This window comes from Cydia splendana, chromosome 25 (assembly GCF_910591565.1).
Source record: "Cydia splendana chromosome 25, ilCydSple1.2, whole genome shotgun sequence".
Lineage (NCBI taxonomy): Eukaryota > Metazoa > Arthropoda > Insecta > Lepidoptera > Tortricidae > Cydia > Cydia splendana.
The window spans coordinates 5,350,580-5,368,647 of NC_085984.1; the positions used below are offsets into that span (position 1 = coordinate 5,350,580).

Here is an 18,068-nt window from a genome sequence, read left to right on the forward strand (position 1 = left end):
GCTATCAAATCCGCTGCAGACTTTTCTCGGTCCGACTCTAGCTTGTGTCTGCGTACAATGATGATGATGATCGAGAAAAACTATCCTATGTCCTTCCCCGAGCCTCATTAAATTCTATCTATATATTCAATCCTATCTAAATCGGTTCAGTAGGTAGTTTAAGCGTGAAGAGGTAACAAACAGACAACGTTCGCATTTATAATATTAGTAGGGATTATACATTATGTATAGTAGGGATAGTAGAGATATTATATTACCTATACTCTGTATCTTTAAGTATTTAAATAAAAGTAAACAAAATCTACCCTCAAATGGCTCCTTAAGCCAGTTGAGCGTAAATGAAAACATTACATGATTAAATAATGTAGGTTAAAGTCAGGTTGTTCAGTGACTGATCCAGGCAGTTTTGTATTTGGTTGGTTAGCCAATAAATGTTATAACTACTCGAAAATGTACAAATTGTTTGTTTACTTTTATTTCAATATCTAAAGATACAGAGTATATATTAGTTTAATAGGGATTAACCTTTTTACCTTGTACTTGTTTAGGCACTTTAAAACAACATGCATACAATACTGTAAATGCGCTAAATCGATTTAGATAAAATTTGTTATTGAGATTGAGATAGTTTGAAGCCCGGGGAAGGACATGGGATAGTTTTTATCGAAGCCGCGGACAAAAGCTAGCAGAATCTATAAGTAGCGGTTTATTTTGAGACGTATGGAGAATTATGATTCTTGACATAAATATTGTAAAACTAAAAATATTTAAAAGCACCCAAATGAACCCAAAAACTGTCCAAGCGAAATATTTGCTCAGAAATTAAATATGACCCACATCTTGACCACTTCCTTCGTGTAATTTCACTCGAACCAAATTGGCAAGTTTCACCAAATGATCCTTATTATGCGGACGGTCATTTCAATGGCCGAATTGTGGGTTACATTGACAAAAGTAATGTTGTATTTGCAAAACGGAATATTGTCATGTCCTATTGTATTATTATGGAGAATAGTAATTTGTATAATGTTATATGTGACTTGATATTGTGAATTTTGCTTACTCGTAAGGGAGTGCAAAAATATACACTATAGATACCGCACATGTCATGATAGAGTTAGACCAAGAAAAGTCTGCAACGATTTTGTTAGCACACGTAGTGCAAGTGTTATTTTAAACGTCAAACTTCTATGAAATTATGACGTATAAATAACACTTGCACTATCTGTAATACCATGGAGAAGTAAATACATAGATTGCTCACTCCATACATCAGTTTTGGTCTCAAAAAGACTATTATTTTCATAGTCGACATCTAGCATCGAGTAGCGGAATTATCAGTACTTTAAGTAGCAGTAGTAGTACTGTGTAGTGACAATAGATGTAGCACCGACCGGAAAGTCTAATGCTCAACTAGGGTTTGCACGACGGATCCGAAATGTATGGGAATATCCGCGGATCCGGATCCAGATCCGGATAATTTCATACATTTCGGATCCGGATTGCAAACCCTATGCTCAACAACATAAGACTTTCCGGTCGGTGCTACATCTATGGTCAGTTTCGCACGCCATGTACTTTACGCCACCTGTGGAAACTTGTAATTGGCTCACTGTTTCTATATCCTCTAGCCGCCCAGAGACCTAAAAAAAGGTCTCCTGTTCCATTCTAATTTGAACTTTGTGTTCACAAAATAAAATTTCATTTTGCTTGGCAAGGTTTGACGTATGGGCGGCTAGAGGATATGGTTTTTAAGTCATTACCTAAGTTGTTGCTCTATCTGTAAGTTTACCTAAGAAATAAAATAAAAAAAATTAAACAGAATAAAATATACAACAGCAGAGTTTTGTAGTCCCCAATTTTTTCATTCAATGTTTACTCGTTGCAATACTGAGGCGCAGTTCCTATTGATACTACCACAGATCATATAATACTAGTACTACATACTACCATGAATACTACACATACACATACTATACTATACATACTACTATTTACAGTGTGCAAACCACAAGGATTAGGGCAGACTTTTTCGATCGCTCGAATAAAATACCAGCAGCTACGTCATCCTCGATTAGGCACCCATCTTGTAGGTACAAACGTAAAAACAGTTTACAAATGCAAATAAGTTGCGGTTACCCGTAATGTTGTTTTAAATGATGATGAGCTCCTAAATTAATGTTTATTTCACGGTCCAAGAAACATTGTTGATGGAGGCAGATATCTATAGAATGAATCTCTTAGCAAAGATATATAAAACTCTTACTAAGGGCAAGGGCGTCCGCTAGCTGGCGTGGGTGCACGGAGCGGGCGCACGCACGCGGGTGCCATTGTAGGTAAAATCCGTCGGACGCGTCCGCGCCAGAACGTTAGCAACGCTCATCCTATTTTTAGGGTCCCGTACCCAAAGGGTAAAACGGGACCCTATTACTAAGACTCCGCTGTCCGTCCGTCCGTCCGTCCGTCCGTCAGTCTGTAACCAGGCTGTATCTCACGAACCGTGATAGCTAGACAGTTGAAATTTTCACAGATGATGTATGTCTATTGCCGCTATAACAACAAATACTAAAATGTACGGAACCCTCGATGGGCGAGTCCGACTCGCACTTGTCCGGTTTTTCGTAAACCCCGCTCACCCGCTCCGTGCAACCGCGCCAGTTAGCGGACGCCCTAAAGGTCTACCGTTTAACTTAGGTGGTTGATAAGAAGTGGGTGCCCCTTAATACGCCTAACATTAATTGTCATAATATGAATTCGCATAACAGATTTGGCATAACATAATTGTGCATAACATTGAACATGCATAATATTAAAAAAGCATAACACTTATTGCGCATAATAATGAATCCGCATAATTTAAATATGCATAACATTATTAACTATAACTTTATTTGGCACAAAATGAATTAGCGTAATTTAATAAAGCAAGAGAATTAGATGGATCAGGGCAAAACCAACTCGGTTAGGTCAGGTTCACAAGGCTAAGGCAGGATCGAGCGAAACGAAGCGAAGCTTTTTGTAACAAATAATAATCTTTTTGCTGTAAAACATTATTAAGGCGTAGTAAGTTCGTGTTCTTATTTTTTTTTTTAATAATTTAGGTTTTAGAAATAATTTTCATAAGTTTATTTTTTTGTGCAAATTTTTTTATGTGCATTTTAGACCTATTTTAGTGATTTTTTTTATCGAGCAAAATTCAAAAACTCAGGATTCAAATCGCTGAAGTGCCTAGAGAAAGGCCGCATGATTGCTAATTAATTTTTTGGCAACCGTATTGTGATATTTGTGATATAAAGAAGCGCTACTTTTATTTAAAATTTCGTTCTCTGGTAGGTTCAGAACCTTAATTCGAGCCGCTCTGTCTACATTTTTATTAATTTGCCTTTTATATTTATACAATTTAATAATTATGCAAAGTAACTTTATGCTTATTATATTTATCCCAAGTCATCGTTATGACAATTTACGTTATGCGCAATAACATTATGCGTCCTCAGTTATGCGGAATAATGTTATGCGATTTAGAAGTTATGCGTAATATACGTTATGCCAATTTGAATTAGGAGTATTAAGTTATGCGAATTAATATAGACCCATAAGAAGTTAATGGTCAGCTACAGACTGGTTGAAAGTTCGACTGCCATTCGACTGCTTGAAGCTGATTTGTATAATCTTATACCTTTAAACGAGCAATTCTTGTATATATATATTTTATATATTTCGGGGATCTCGGAAACGATCTCGGTAACGATTTCAATGAAATTTGCTATATATAGGGGGTTTCGGGGCCGAAAAATCGATCTAGCTAGGTCTTATCTCTGGGTAAACGCGAATTTTTGCGTTTTAATGCTTTCCGAGCAAAGCTCGGTCTCCCAGATAGTGTTAACTGATTTGAATAACGTTGGTGTTAATTAAATGGAGCAAATTAACGTGTCCTTGTCCTGGGTCTTGGAGGCCAAAACTCATTTTGGGTCATCGTGCCAACCAAGTTAAAAAACCGGCCAAGTGCGAGTCGGACTCGCATTTCTAGGGTTCCGTACATAAGTCCGACTCACGCTTGACTGCACATTTCTAATAGGTTTTTCTGTCATCTACATGTAAATTACTATTTTGTGTATTTTTTTCAAAATTTTAGACCCAGCAGTTTCGGAGATAAAGGGGGGGGGGGGGGGTGGTAATTTTTTGGCTATTTTCTTAAATAACTTCGAACCTATGTATTTTAAAATTATAAAAAAAGCATGTGCATCTTTGGGTCACTAATTTACATGTGTACCAACTTTCAACTAAATTGGTCCAGTAGTTTCCGAGAAAATAGGCTGTGACAGACGGACAGACAGACAGACGCACGAGTGATCCTATAAGGGTTCCGTTTTTTCCTTTTGAGGTACGGAACCCTAAAATTATAACATTGTTAAGTACCTGTTTGGTACCTAGCTTTTCATTCTCGTGTTTAGGTACATACCGTCGGGTGACAAGCAAAAGTCACTAAGTACTATCAAAAAATTAAAGTAGGTAATAATGCACTTTATTACATTTGTAACACAGTTTATTGTCCAATAATTTCAATGGTGTTAGTTAGTGATTTTTGCTTGTCACCCGACGATACCTACTTTAAGCAAAAGTAATTTATTAGTAGGTAATCTAGTAATCTGTGGACGATGTTGTTGGTCTCACACTTTATTATCCTTTGTACTCTATTTCTGTGTCCAAACCCTGTTACTGATTTTTGTCCCAAATAAATTGAAAAAAAAGACATTAACACCGTATACAATAGACCAGCGGTCGGCAACCTGCGGCCCGCGGGTCGCATGCGGCTCGCGAAACTGTCACTTGCGGCCCGAGAGGCGCCTTGGCTATTTTGTATGTAATAGCAAAAAGAAGTTACATATGTCTTTGGTAATAGTGACAAACGACAATGTCTCATAAAGTCATAAATATTAACAAAGTACGGCCCGCGTCACCTCCGTTAACTAGTATTGGCCCTTGGCTGCTAAAAGGTTGCCGACCGCTGCAATAGACCATAGTTTGTAAAAATTACGTAACCGTAAAGAAATCCAAAAATAATTATGTATAAATAAAAATAATAAAATACATGAACTCCTTCGCTGCACGTGACCTGTAAGGCCATCTATTGCCGAGTAGTGACTATTCTAAGCTATCACATTTTTTATTATAGCGCCATCTAGCGGGCAGTAGCATAATTAACGAAACTAGTGATGGAGCCTTATTTCATTTTCCTAAGTCCTAAGGTTGCTTACATAGGCAACTTGCAAGTTCGATGAACTGATAAAAGATGGCGCTTTTATCAAATATTAAAAATAGTTTGAAAGTTGACACAGATGGCGTTACATTACTATGATAATAATATTATGTCAAATTAAACTTTTTTTGTGTAACTTTTTGGTGTGGTTTTGCTGTTGAAACTGGTGATTTTCGGGTATTGTTTGGGTCATAATCTTCTTTGATTTGGAGTTTTTTGGTATTTTTATGCCTCCAATCAATGCAATTTAAATCTGAATGATCGAATGAAGTCTAAAAGGTGAAATATGAAATAAACGAATAATAATTGTAACATAAAATATATTTCTTATAAGCTAAATACAATTATTTATAAAGTATTATTTACTATATTAAGCAATTCACCGTCGCCTACGCCATAGACATTTTAGATTTGTTTTTATATAAATTTATTTCTCATATTAACAATATTTATGATTGTGTATTTATAAACCAACTAATGGAATGTAATATAATTACATTTTTAAATTTTTATATACATTTTCAGTGGAAATGAAAATTGTAATCACATTTTCTTTATAAGGAAGATAAAAACTTATTTTCAAACTTATATTTTTTTAATTTTGAGTGGGTATTCTTGCATAAGAGGGACATACTTATGTAATATGTATTTAATAAACATATTTTCTAAATATGTAAAATCAAAATACGCCGTTACATGAAACCATGAAACGAAGACACACTTGAGCGGCCATTGATAAAAAATATAACCCAATAAAGGTTTTTTTTTTTTTGAAGAAATGTATAAAAAATAAAAAATTGCAGATAGTATCACCTATATTGTATTTTAGTACACTTCTACAGTAATAAATGTAATAATCATCCAGTATCTGCCAGAACATTTCGGAAATTGAAGAAAACATGATAATCTAGAGTTATTTAACCCTTAACCCTTTAACCACCGACGTCGCCAACTGACACGCGCGGCTACAGTCCAATATCAACCTTCGTGCATTCCGACAAAGTTCAAGATAACGCGCCGCCACAGAATAAATAATAGTACTAGGTACAGAAAACTCACTCTCTAAAAACGCGTCTGTTACGGTCAGGACAGATATGGCCGCTAGGTGGCGACAGCGCCACGCGCGGCTTATGGCTAACCACCAAAATTGGTGTGGAACGGATGTACTTTTAGCTACCTGTAGGAAAGCGACGAAATCGCGGAGTGAGCCACGCCTGGCGCCGCGCACGATGGCGTAGCGTTCAAAGGGTTAATTGTTAACAAAAGCTTAGAAGAAACTTTTTAACCCAACTGCTTAATATCTTATGACACTCCTACAATTGACATATATAACAACATTTTACACAAAAACCATCAAGAATTTTAGGCTTTCAAGCTTATCCAATATAATACATACACATACAAATATATATATATACACTCTTAAATATTACTCGGATTACTCCCCCATCAACAGCAGTCGAATAATTAGTAATAATATATATCAGCATTTTAGAAATCTATCTAATGATATTTCTTCCCATAAACACTTTGATAATTCTCGTAAAGTCGAGCGGGATAAAGGCAACTATGGGGTTATTCCGTCTATTTGAGTTTCTTTAAAAAAACGTGAATTCAAGAGCTCCCGTCGTCTAGTGATAGAGTTAGACCAAGACAAGTCTGCATCGATTTTGATAGCACACGCAGTTACAAGTGTTATTTATACGTCATAATTTCATAAAAGTTTGACGGGTAAAATAACACTTGCACTGAGTGTGCTATCAAAATCGTTGCAGACTTTTCTTGGTTTAACACTAAAAGCCTGAGCTACTTGGAAATAAAACGTAACGTAGAAAGCGGTCCGACAGAGGGCGTTCGAGAAATAAATAATAGACGCAATAGCCTCATTAGTTGCATTTACTCCGGTTGTCCTTAGCTTAGATAAAAAATAGTGTCACAATGCTTGTATTCTTTTGGAAAAATTGGGTCTCAGAATCGAAAAAGCTCATATTTCTTGCTAGATGTTACAAAAATATGGGTACCATTTTAAAGTCCCCAAAAAATTAAAACCAACAAGCATGTCTCCGTTCTGGTCCCTCAATTCTTACCCTTCTTCTTCTTCTTCCTCTTTCTATACTCCACCGCCCCGCTCAAATCCTGGTAGCCCTCATTCTTCTGCGTCTCATACTCCCGGAAATTAATTCCTTCGGTCTGCTGATAATTCTCAGCGAAGCTCTCAGCGAACTTGGTGGAGAGTGTCTCGCTGCCGAAGAACTTTGAGGTTACTTCAGGTTGGAGGTTCTGGTATTTGTCGGGGCATATGGTGTTGATGATGTTGGTGGCGAGGGCGACGGGCGTGGCGGGGTACGCCTGCTGCAGCGGTCAGAACTTCAGGTCCTGGATAAGGATGTCTTGTAAGTAACTGATACATGAACATGTTAAAAAGTTATTTTGTTTATAATACAGGGGATAGAGTAATAAAAGTAAAGAAATAGTGGTAACTCCATCGTTTTCTTACCAAAACGCGCGTTATTTCGTAGTCGACATCTAGCGTCAAGTAGTGGAACTATCAGTACCCCTACTTGACACCAGACTTCACAAGCGTCGCTTCTGACGAAAAATGTAGTACTAAAACAATTTACAACTAATATTATAAGCAGAAGGAGTTGAAAATAGACTTGTAGTTAATCCGATTATATTATTAGCTGAAAATTGTTGAAGATTAGAATTTTCGTTCGCCGCGACATCTATTGTCAACTAGCAGTTACTGATAAATTCCGCTACTTGACGTTAGATGTCGACTACGAACGCGCGTTTTGGTAAGAAAACGAATGTATGGAATTACCACTCTTTCTTTACTTATAGAGTAATCTCTATGAAACAAACACACAAACAGACAGACGCGGCGGGGGAATTTTAGACCGCGGGCCAGGAGCAAATATCGCCAGTCATCGCCTCCCACTTGATACTTTGTCAGATGTATCGCGGTGGAAAGACCGTCAGTTGATCATGTCCGCAAGTCCATAAGACGATTATTGAAATGTCAGGCATTTCGAAATCCTACATGCAAAGTTTCATGATTTAGTTATTACTATAATAAAAAGGTACAGCGCTTATTTTTTACATGGTTATGCAAGTAGCTGACGGTCTTTAAATAAATAAATAAATATTAGGGGACATCTTACACACATCTTACGACGCCCCGGCGGCGCGCTGCCCTCTGCGGTTTACTGTATCGTGGATCTACTTTTCCCTTTCCCTTCGCCCGATCCCGTAGCCCCCTCCCCGGGCGCGCATTTCATTTTTATAAGGTCATTCCTAAAAATCCGGACATGTCCGGACAAATCCGGACGTATGGCAACCCTAAACGGGAGGCGATGACAAAATTTATTTTATTTTTTTACATGTTTCGGTGGCTGCCATTCCTCAACCCACCAATGGAGCGCCAGCTGACGTCCATGAGGGATCATCATACATAGCCGTTAACTGATATACGAGTTATCACCCGGGAGGCGTCGGTCGTGGAAATCTGTTCGTGGCTTGCGGTCTATTTGTTTTATAAATACTATGTTTATTCAGAGACCAAACTTTTATATCCGCAACGCAGGCTTCGTCAGGTAAACACAAATTTACAATCAGCTACAGGCATCGTCACAAAAAACTACAGCGATAAAATCCGCAACAGGCTTCGTCAACTCAACTACTCTAAAAATACACATTAATAAGAAGAAAAAAAAAAAAAAAAAAAAAACCCTACAAATAAAATACACCCTCCAACTCACCGCCAGCAGGCAGTGTACCCAACAAGCTGGCCGCATTTCCCCGTTGAATAGCGATGCTAATTCTCTGGGCAAAATACTGGCCAGCCCTTTGGTCACCCGAGGCGTCGACCAAACGCGAGGCCAAATCCTTATATAAGCGCCGGGCGCTGGGCCCCCACGACCCTAACGTCTCCACCCCAAAAGGCTCAAATATGTAAATATGTTTTATAAGGTGACCTACCTTGATGGCCTGCGGCAGGTCGGGCAGGCGCATGTCGCGCAGCTGCTGGGGCAGGTTCATGCTCTTCACCGCCGACACGGCACGCGCCGGCGCCGCCGATATACCCGCCTGCACACACACCACAACATTAGGTTAAATAATACTACTAGGTACAGAAGGTTACTTGTACAATTTGACACTGGGTTAACGGTTTAACGGGTTAACCCCGGGTTAGTGAGGTGGTGCAAGTGACCCTTAGAGAACATACAAAAGCAAAATGCCCGAGTCAAAACGGAGACCTTCGCTAACGCTTCGCACATCCCTTATTCACGGCTCGGACACGACATTGAGCGACTTGCGACAGCGGCAGCGATAACCATAGGTTGGAGCGAGACAGCGATCGGACCTTTCGTTCCCAGCTATGCTTGTCGCTGCCGCCGTCGCCAGTCGCGTAATGTCGTGGCCGAGTCTTTAGGGGGCGTAAGGCGGCGGTGATTTTTTTTTTTTTTTGTAGGTGGCGGAGATATAGAATTACTATTACAAAGTCGCGGGCACACGCTAGTATAGCTACAATACAGAAATCATGACATAATCTTACTTCAGCCTTCTGCATCTTGTTCTGTTCCTGTAACCTACACAGAATGTCCGCCATGTTGGTTTGCAGCACCATCCCGCCCATCACCAGCTCATCCAGCACCTGGTGAACACATCACTCATATTAAATTCATTGATTGGTCTAAGCAAAGAGAATAGAGTGTATAGAGAGTTATTGTCATGGTAAATTATGTAGCCACAAAAAAAGTAACGCCATCTACTCGAGACTAGGCCAAAGGTATGGAGCCATCACTCGAAAAGATTGCACCATACCTTTGGCCTATCCTCCAGTACATTCCACGGTGTAGCTGTGTGAGGCAGGAAGTTTCTGGAGAAACGCACACAGCACAGCACAGGACAGCACAGCACAATCGAGTTCTGCCAACCATCTAAGTGGTGAAGATGGAAATACTGTCGCGTAGAACGATGGCAACAGGGATATTATCTAATCTTTAAAAATAAAAACGTAATTTAGACTAAATACCTGGTGCGCCGCGTCGGCGTGAAATATCAAGTCCAGTTCGCAAACATTTTCGAAGCACTTGTCCAGGGTCTCCACAAACACCTAAAATTATAATTTTTGTTCAAAATAATGTTGTACATTATAATTTAAACTCGCTTTGTTTGTTTAATGTTTGTAATAGATGTCGACTACGAAATAACTCTCGTTTTGGTAAGAAAACTGATGTATGGAGTTACCACTGTTACTTTCCTTATATTACTCTATGATTGTAATGCACATTACAAACATCAAACAAATTACAATGCACATTGGGCCTTACGACGTTCCTCATACATCACTAATCACAGTAATCACTCATCACTTTGATGTAGGATGATTAATATAGGATTACTGGTGTAGAATAATTGGCCTGGACTGAGATATTAATTAATTTACCTGTATTAGATCTAGAATTCCCAGTTCGCTCTCCGAGCTGTCCACACAAAACACAAAGTACAGTGTCGCATAGTGCCTGTAGATCAGCTTGTAGTCTGAACCTCCAATGAGACTGTAAAAGATAGATAATATGATCTTAAACTGCACAGAGAAAATCATCCCACTAGAACCATATCCAACAGACGGACAGTAGTAGTAGTCTTAGTAATAGGCTCCCGTTTTAACCCTTTAGGTATGGAACCCTAATTACACATTATGCTAAAATTGACTTATATCACGTTACATTTGTATATCATGTTCTTTTTCATATTGGTGAGCAATAAAGAATATTTGTACCTATTGTATTGTATTGTACAATGTACATTATTTTGGAAAAGAGCTGATACTCTTCAAACTACTGGATAAATTTTTGTCAAACATAACTATGAACTAGGTACCACAAGGAAACTCGCTTTCCACATATTTGTGAGCTATGATGCCACAGACAGACATACGCGTCAAACATAATATAACACCCCTCCTTTTGCATCGGGGGTTAAAAGGAGGAGTGTAATATGTTTGATGCCAATGTCCGATTATCTGTCTGTGGCATCATAGCTCTTCAACGGATGGACTGATTTTGATGTGAGTTTTTTTTTCATACAAACCTTTCGTAGCAGCTTTCATACAATTTTGCACAAACATTGTTATTTACAATTGTCAATTCAATAAGAACTGAAATAAATGATAAATACCTTCCACCCTCCAAGAAATTGCACACATTATCATCCCGCTTTGACACCAGTTGGAATGTTTCCTTTATGATCTGCTGCTGCATATCTTCATTCTGGAAATAAATAAAATACATGCTTAAGTATAAAAAATATTGTACAGATGTAGGACATAATTATTTTCCATCAGATTTTCACGGAAACATATGAATGTGTCTTGCTATTTCAGTCAGTCTCAGTACAAAAAGTACTGAGGTTGACTGAAGTAGCGTGACAAATACGAACGTTTCCGAGAAAATACGATGGAAAACAATTATGCACTACATCTATATATGTGACGTTCCACGGGAAAAGGTACCTTATGAGGGTTTCTAGTTTCGGAGATATTAAATGTTTTGTAAAGAGGTGAAAAAATGCTCAATTTTTTTTTATTGTGTGATCTGAAACCTTAATGCCTAACGTTTGTTTACCTGTTTTTATTTTTGTTATAAGTTAGTTATAAGCCTAGTAATGTCGTCTCAGAGTTTAGTAGAAAAGGTACCTTATGGAAAAAAGATTGAAAATTCCCAAAAAAACTAGTCAATACGGGAAAAGAAGTTTGGTAGAGAACTGTATTAGCATTCTGCAAAACTAATTTGATAATTTCAGTTCTGGTTGGGGCGCCTCGCAAATATTATAACCGTACATAGACCGACATCACAAATCCAAGTAGACTGCTATTATACCAAAGTTACTCTCGTCAAGTCTTTCTTAACTAGAATAATCTTCATTTGGTTTGGTCGCATGCAGTAAATCAGCCATTGGTTTGCTGAAAAATGCCAATACCCGACGCATTACCTTATGGAATATCTGAGGTCATTGAACCTCAATGCCGCTTATCTTCAATAGCAACCGAAATATATTATTGATAAGAAATAGACGATTTATACCATCTTAACCCCAAAATATTATTAGTTTATCCTAACTGTTCCATCATCATCATGCCTCATCATGTAACTTGACCACAAGGTACCTTTTCATTACATACAAATTATTGGTCTTTTTTAAGATTATTATGACGAAGAACTAATTAAATTGGGGGCAGTTTAATGTAAATTAATATTTTCTATTCATAAAAGATAAACTATAATATGATTGATATTTTGTAGTGATGTATTATTAGATTTATTTCCATAAGGTACCTTTTCGTAAATGTATGGAGCAAATACTGTTATTGTTATGTAAGTTTAAAGTGGCATAAGGGGTTAAATATAGTATTTAGTTGGGGTTTTAGGATTTATTTCATTTGAATGACAGAATTTCTTTCATATGTGCTCAGAAAAATTGATTGTGTGTCACATTAAAAGTAAAAATATTCAATTTTGTGATTTTATATGAAAAAGTCAGAAAATACATTTTCACCTCTAAATCGGTATTGTTTTTTGCTTAAACTGTCTGTCAGTGTCGTTTTCTAATAGATAAAATTTAAATCTTGAGAGCTCATTGCAATCAATCGTGAAAATGAAATAAAACTTTATTTTCAAGAGATTGGTTAGTATACACATAAATCAGTCGATATCAAAAGTTTCTATTTGCATTACAGAACAAGTCGCAATATTTTTTTAATCTCAGATATATAAGGCATTATTATTTGTAGTCAACTATGTAACTTACTTCAGGAACATAGTTTTTTAGGCGGCTAAACTTAAAACTTCTCTATCGTAAAGTTGCTCATTTCACAACATTATTTTCAAAAAATCATATCTCTGTAACTACGCAACCTAGAAGGTTGATCTTTTGTGTTATCGATAGCTTATTTATTGTAGATTACTGGGGTATGCATAACTCCATACCCGCCATAAGGTACCTTTGACCGTGGGACGTCACATATTACTATCTTTGTGTGGCCTTATTCCAAGGCAAAAAAAAGCATAAAAAAATATTTGATTCAGAAATCCACTAAAATAAGATTGGTGATTGGTAGAGTAACCCCTCCTCATCACATCAACAGAATATCCAGAAATAGATAATCCAAAAACTGAGAACTCTTACAGCCATACTTTTGTGAACTCCTTTTTGCTCAATCTTGCTCTAAAAAAATCACAGGACACATTGCAAGAACTTTTAAAGAGCTATACGGCCCTGGATACTCAAAGGAAATCAACAAATCACGTCACAAGTAACATCATGTTATAAATAAAATAACGGATATCAACCAAAATCTACAAGTGAAAGGTAGACGGTAGACTGTAGAGTGTAGACCATTTAAGTAAAAGTAGAGTTATGGGAATAGAACCTGGTTCTACTCATACATAATGCAAACATGCAAAGAATATAGTAACACTTTAAAGGATCACCTAAAAGGGCGGTATAACAACGAATGAAAAGAAACATTGTATATTTCTCGTATACTTACAAAGTACTGATAGAATTTAGATAATCTCGGCTTCCCATGGTTGTTGAACACTAAAATTGCCTTGATCATTGTTGATAGCAGCAATTTACAACTAGTTGAATAGCCTAATTATCTCATTTGTTGTACTAGTTTTGATAATGCAGGGAGAAATATCGAAAATGAAAAGTGGAATAATCAATGGATTTGACATGACAGTGACATTTGTAATTTGATTCGTTCGGTAATGCATTTCATATTTCTTGCAGTAATAATTGCATTGTTTTAATCTTGCTAGTCAATAACTAAGAAAATAATTTGTGTTATTTACCTGTTCATAATAAGCACTGGTAATTTCTGTTAACGTTTATAAAGAAGTTATTGCTTATTTAATTTATTTAACCATATGGACATTCATTAAACGACTGTCCCTTAAATAGAATGTAAAATGGCAACACAACACCGAACGTAGAAATAGACATGCACATTTTTTACAATCTGTGCGTGCGTCGCTTCGCGCTCCATCGCTCACGTCCGCGAGTGTCATAAAAGAAAATATTAAAAAACCAAACATTTATTGTGTGAAATAGATAATAATTGTTAACTATAGTGGTTTTTGTTGAGTTAACCATTGAATGGAATTACGCCTTCGCTTCGGAGACGCTGTTACTGTAATAAAAAGGTTAGTGTGTTTTTAACAAATCGAGCACATTTAGTTATGTCTTAATTTGGAAGGCCGGCTCTTCCAGCGGTGTCAAGTAGCCTAAAAACGTTGCTGATTACTTACGCTAATGGCACGCATCTGTATACGCTGCTGGCGGCCGATGTTAGTGTGTAAACTAGGTGAAAACTACGGTATTTGATACTGTAAGTTTTCCGTTCGGCACTTCTAAGGCAACTGGTTGCAGCGGTTGAAATTAGGATATACGTAGGAGGAAACTGTTTTTGTTGTGATTTGAACAATTAGTTTAGTTAGGAAGTAGTTCTAACGTTTTTGTTGATGAACTTTTTGCTGAAAAATGGTCTTCTAAAGCCCATTGTTAAGATTTAATTTGTGATTAGAAGAGAAAAGCTATGATTCTTGTAAGGAAAGTTGTAAGTTAACTTTTATTTGTTTACAATGGTGGTTTTGTCTATGGTTTGACACACTTTCTTTTTGTTAAGTGTGAAATTACCATGTTCATTCTTTGTAACAAACAGCTCTTTTATTAACAGTCTACTGCTGATTTGCTGAATTGTATCAGGTACGTAGTGTGGTATTTTAATTATATTAAAATAGTCACCCTGTTAAAGGTTTTACAATAGATGTGCCAATAGGTAATTTGCAACTTGTGTTGATTTAAAACACTCCCTTCAGTCGTTCTTTAATTTAGTGCCACTTGTTGCGAATTTCCTTTTTACCGCACTTGTAACGTAATGAACTATTATTGTATCAATAACAATACATCTTTCCTTCATCTTTTACCTGTCTAGTTACAAGTCCTGAAACCTCTGTAATCCGTACACCCGTTTTTTTCCCATCCAGCTTAGCGAGGTCCTACTGTATAATTATACACAGTAGGACCTCGCTACACTATACAGTAACTCATAATAATGAATTACAAACTGTAGTTAACTTTTTTTGAGTCCTCTTTACTTTAGAATCAGGAGTTACAACCAGGAAAGCAAAAATATATGGAAAAGCTGACAAAAGCTTTAAATATTCCTTAATTTTGGACCTTTACTCTTAGTGGCATTGTAATGATAATATGTTTCATAACAAAACTTATGTGAGACACAGACAATATGCATTTTCACTTAAAATGTGTACCATCAACTTTTTTTCAAAAACGATAATTTTATATCATATTATTTATACTCAGAATCATGAGGCCTATCGATTATACAAGGAAAAAAAAGTGTCCTAAATAAAAGACAGCTTTCTGGCATTTTCACATACTTAGGTACATTTTGTATGAACCATCAAAAATCAGACTCAAAATTTGTATGGAAAACTAGGGACACTTTTTTTCTTTGTTTCAATCAATAGTCCTCGCGATTCTGAGTTGAAATTATCGAAAAGTTGTTAGTAAAAAAATAACTCAATTGTGCACGTTATTTCTAAAATCTCCCATTAAAAATCCACAATCCTCCTCCAATTTAGGAGGGTATTAAATCTTCTCGGGGCAGAGGTGTAGGGTTAGAGCCGGCATTGTTTTATCGCGTATTTTTATACTTGAAAATAGTTGTAATGTAGAACTAGCCTTATGTACCAATTTTGCATGTATAACTGGCCTTAAAATTTATAGTTTATGATGGTTCATTATTTTGTAAGTGGGTAGTTTTTGCACAGTGTAGTTTTTCCTCAGTCACCCGTTGACCATGAACGCTGTAAAGGGTTCGAAACGTTGGGATGTAGTATGAATTATTCAATTCAGACTACATTACAGTTAATATATTTAATGGGAGAAATAAAACTATTATACGCGATATAATCCGTTTCAATAGTTTTATTTCTCCCATTAAATATATTAAAACAGGACAGTCAAGTTTGTAAGTCGATGATTGGTCGACCATTGAAGCTCCTTGTTTGGATGGATCTAATGTTTTAAACGTGTCAATCAATTTTGAACTTAATAATAGCGTAACGTAGTAAAAATGAGATCGGAATAAAAATACCTATGTGAGTGACATTTCATATATTTCATACTGACTAAGTAAATCTGTACTTGAAAATATGTATGAGACTCATTTTACATAATATATTTCATACTGATACTAAGTAAATCTGTTTATTATTCTGTAATTATAAATTCCTGGAAAACAGTAAAACAGCAGTAATAAGTATGGTTTATCTTGAAAGATAAGTACTTGTTTACAGTAAACAGTTTGATATTGTCTATGCAGCTGTCTTTATTACAAATCTATGTTTACTTTGTGAGTGTCAAAGTATAATTTAATTTATTATAAAAATTACACCTAAAAACAAATGGGGACTAACAAAAATAAATTAAACTAAAAACTAAACAGACTAAACTAAAAAGTCAAAGCGGCATTTTAAAAATAGAAACTGAAAATGTACTGCCAGATTTTAATAGTTGGTCCCAACTAACTTTGCATGGCCTTTTCAATAATAAAGTGTAGAAAATCAATATAAACATCATATTTCTATGATTTTTTCTTTGCTAGCCTATTAAGGTGTCCCACTGCTGGGCAAAGGCCTCTCCCCTTGTCTTCCACGACTCCCGACATAGCGCCTGCTCAGGCCAGTTACTGAGAAAGGTGTCTAGGTCGTCCCGCCATCTCCGTCTGGGCCTGCCGCGTCCGCGCTCTCCTGGCATCCACTTGGTAGCTACACTAGCCCATCTGGATGCATGCGGCATGAAAATATGACATTTATAATAACATAAGGTTTCTCTTGTCCACACAAAGCCTACTTCACTTAGCTATACATAAGGTGAATATGTAGTTATAGTGCAAGCCGCCTTTCACTGTGCTTTCCACTGCCAACTTACCATATTAATCAGATTATTACGGCCATAACTTGACTATGAATTGATCTACTACAACAGGGTTATTTATCTATAGAAACTAAACGGTAAAAAATAGGTTAGACAAAATTACTTTATATTTTTGGTCTTTCAAAAATTCAGTATAATTTAAGTACCTACTTACCTAATCTAAATATCCTGGATTGATAGCACGCTTCGTCGTGGTTAATAGACAGTAAGTTTCGGACCCCTCCGAAGCTCAGAGGCCGAGCTTCGCGTAGGGCGCATAAGCACTAGGCCGAAGGACGTGAACCTTGGTCTCGGACGGAGTGTGCGGCTCCCTCGAAAGCCTCGGCTAGAATTTGCTTCCTACCGGTTTTCTAGGACTATAGTATCCTTCAAAAGTCAAAAAGATATTAGATATTCAACGGGTCCTTCAAAAGCGGTTCAAAAGAAGATGAAACATGATTTTTATTCCGAAAACGACACTTCGGTAGGACACTAGTTTTTATAATATATTGTGCGTGACTTTTACTTTTACTATGGGACCGATCCCGAAATCGCGAAAAAAAAATGTTACCCTCCCATAGAAAAAGGACCAGCCAGTATGAAACGGCCAAATTTTTATTTCGCGTTTTCGAGGTTGGTCCCATAGTAAAAGTTGCTCAGTATAATCCCAAAACCTCCCTGGCAACGGGAATGCAGTATATTTTTAGCCACCTAGGTACTATTAATAAGATTCAGTTTAAATTGTATCTCTGCTACTACTAGTGCTCCTGTACCCACACTGCGCAAACGCATTATG

General features: G+C 36.8%; 2 protein-coding genes across 3 annotated transcripts in view; one reads left to right on the top strand and one right to left on the bottom strand.

The window, feature by feature from the left end:
• Positions 1-7,367: 7,367 nt before the first annotated feature.
• LOC134802811 (AP-3 complex subunit sigma-2) lies at positions 7,368-13,994 on the bottom strand. The gene is made up of 7 exons (XM_063775535.1): positions 13,818-13,994; positions 11,447-11,538; positions 10,713-10,824; positions 10,299-10,379; positions 9,819-9,917; positions 9,242-9,349; positions 7,368-7,636 (listed from the first exon to the last, which is right to left on the bottom strand). Exons 1-7 carry the CDS (start codon positions 13,884-13,886, stop codon positions 7,622-7,624), a joined length of 576 nt encoding a protein of 191 aa, XP_063631605.1. The 5' UTR covers positions 13,887-13,994; the 3' UTR covers positions 7,368-7,621.
• Positions 13,995-14,283: 289 nt separating this feature from the next.
• The window catches only part of LOC134802732 (zinc transporter foi), a 62,419-nt gene continuing 58,634 nt past the window's right edge, over positions 14,284-18,068 (top strand). For both annotated transcript variants that reach the window (XR_010145874.1, XM_063775398.1), the window contains exon 1: positions 14,284-14,475. The gene's annotated coding sequence lies outside the window, so the exon portion shown is untranslated. The remainder of the gene's footprint in view (positions 14,476-18,068) is intronic.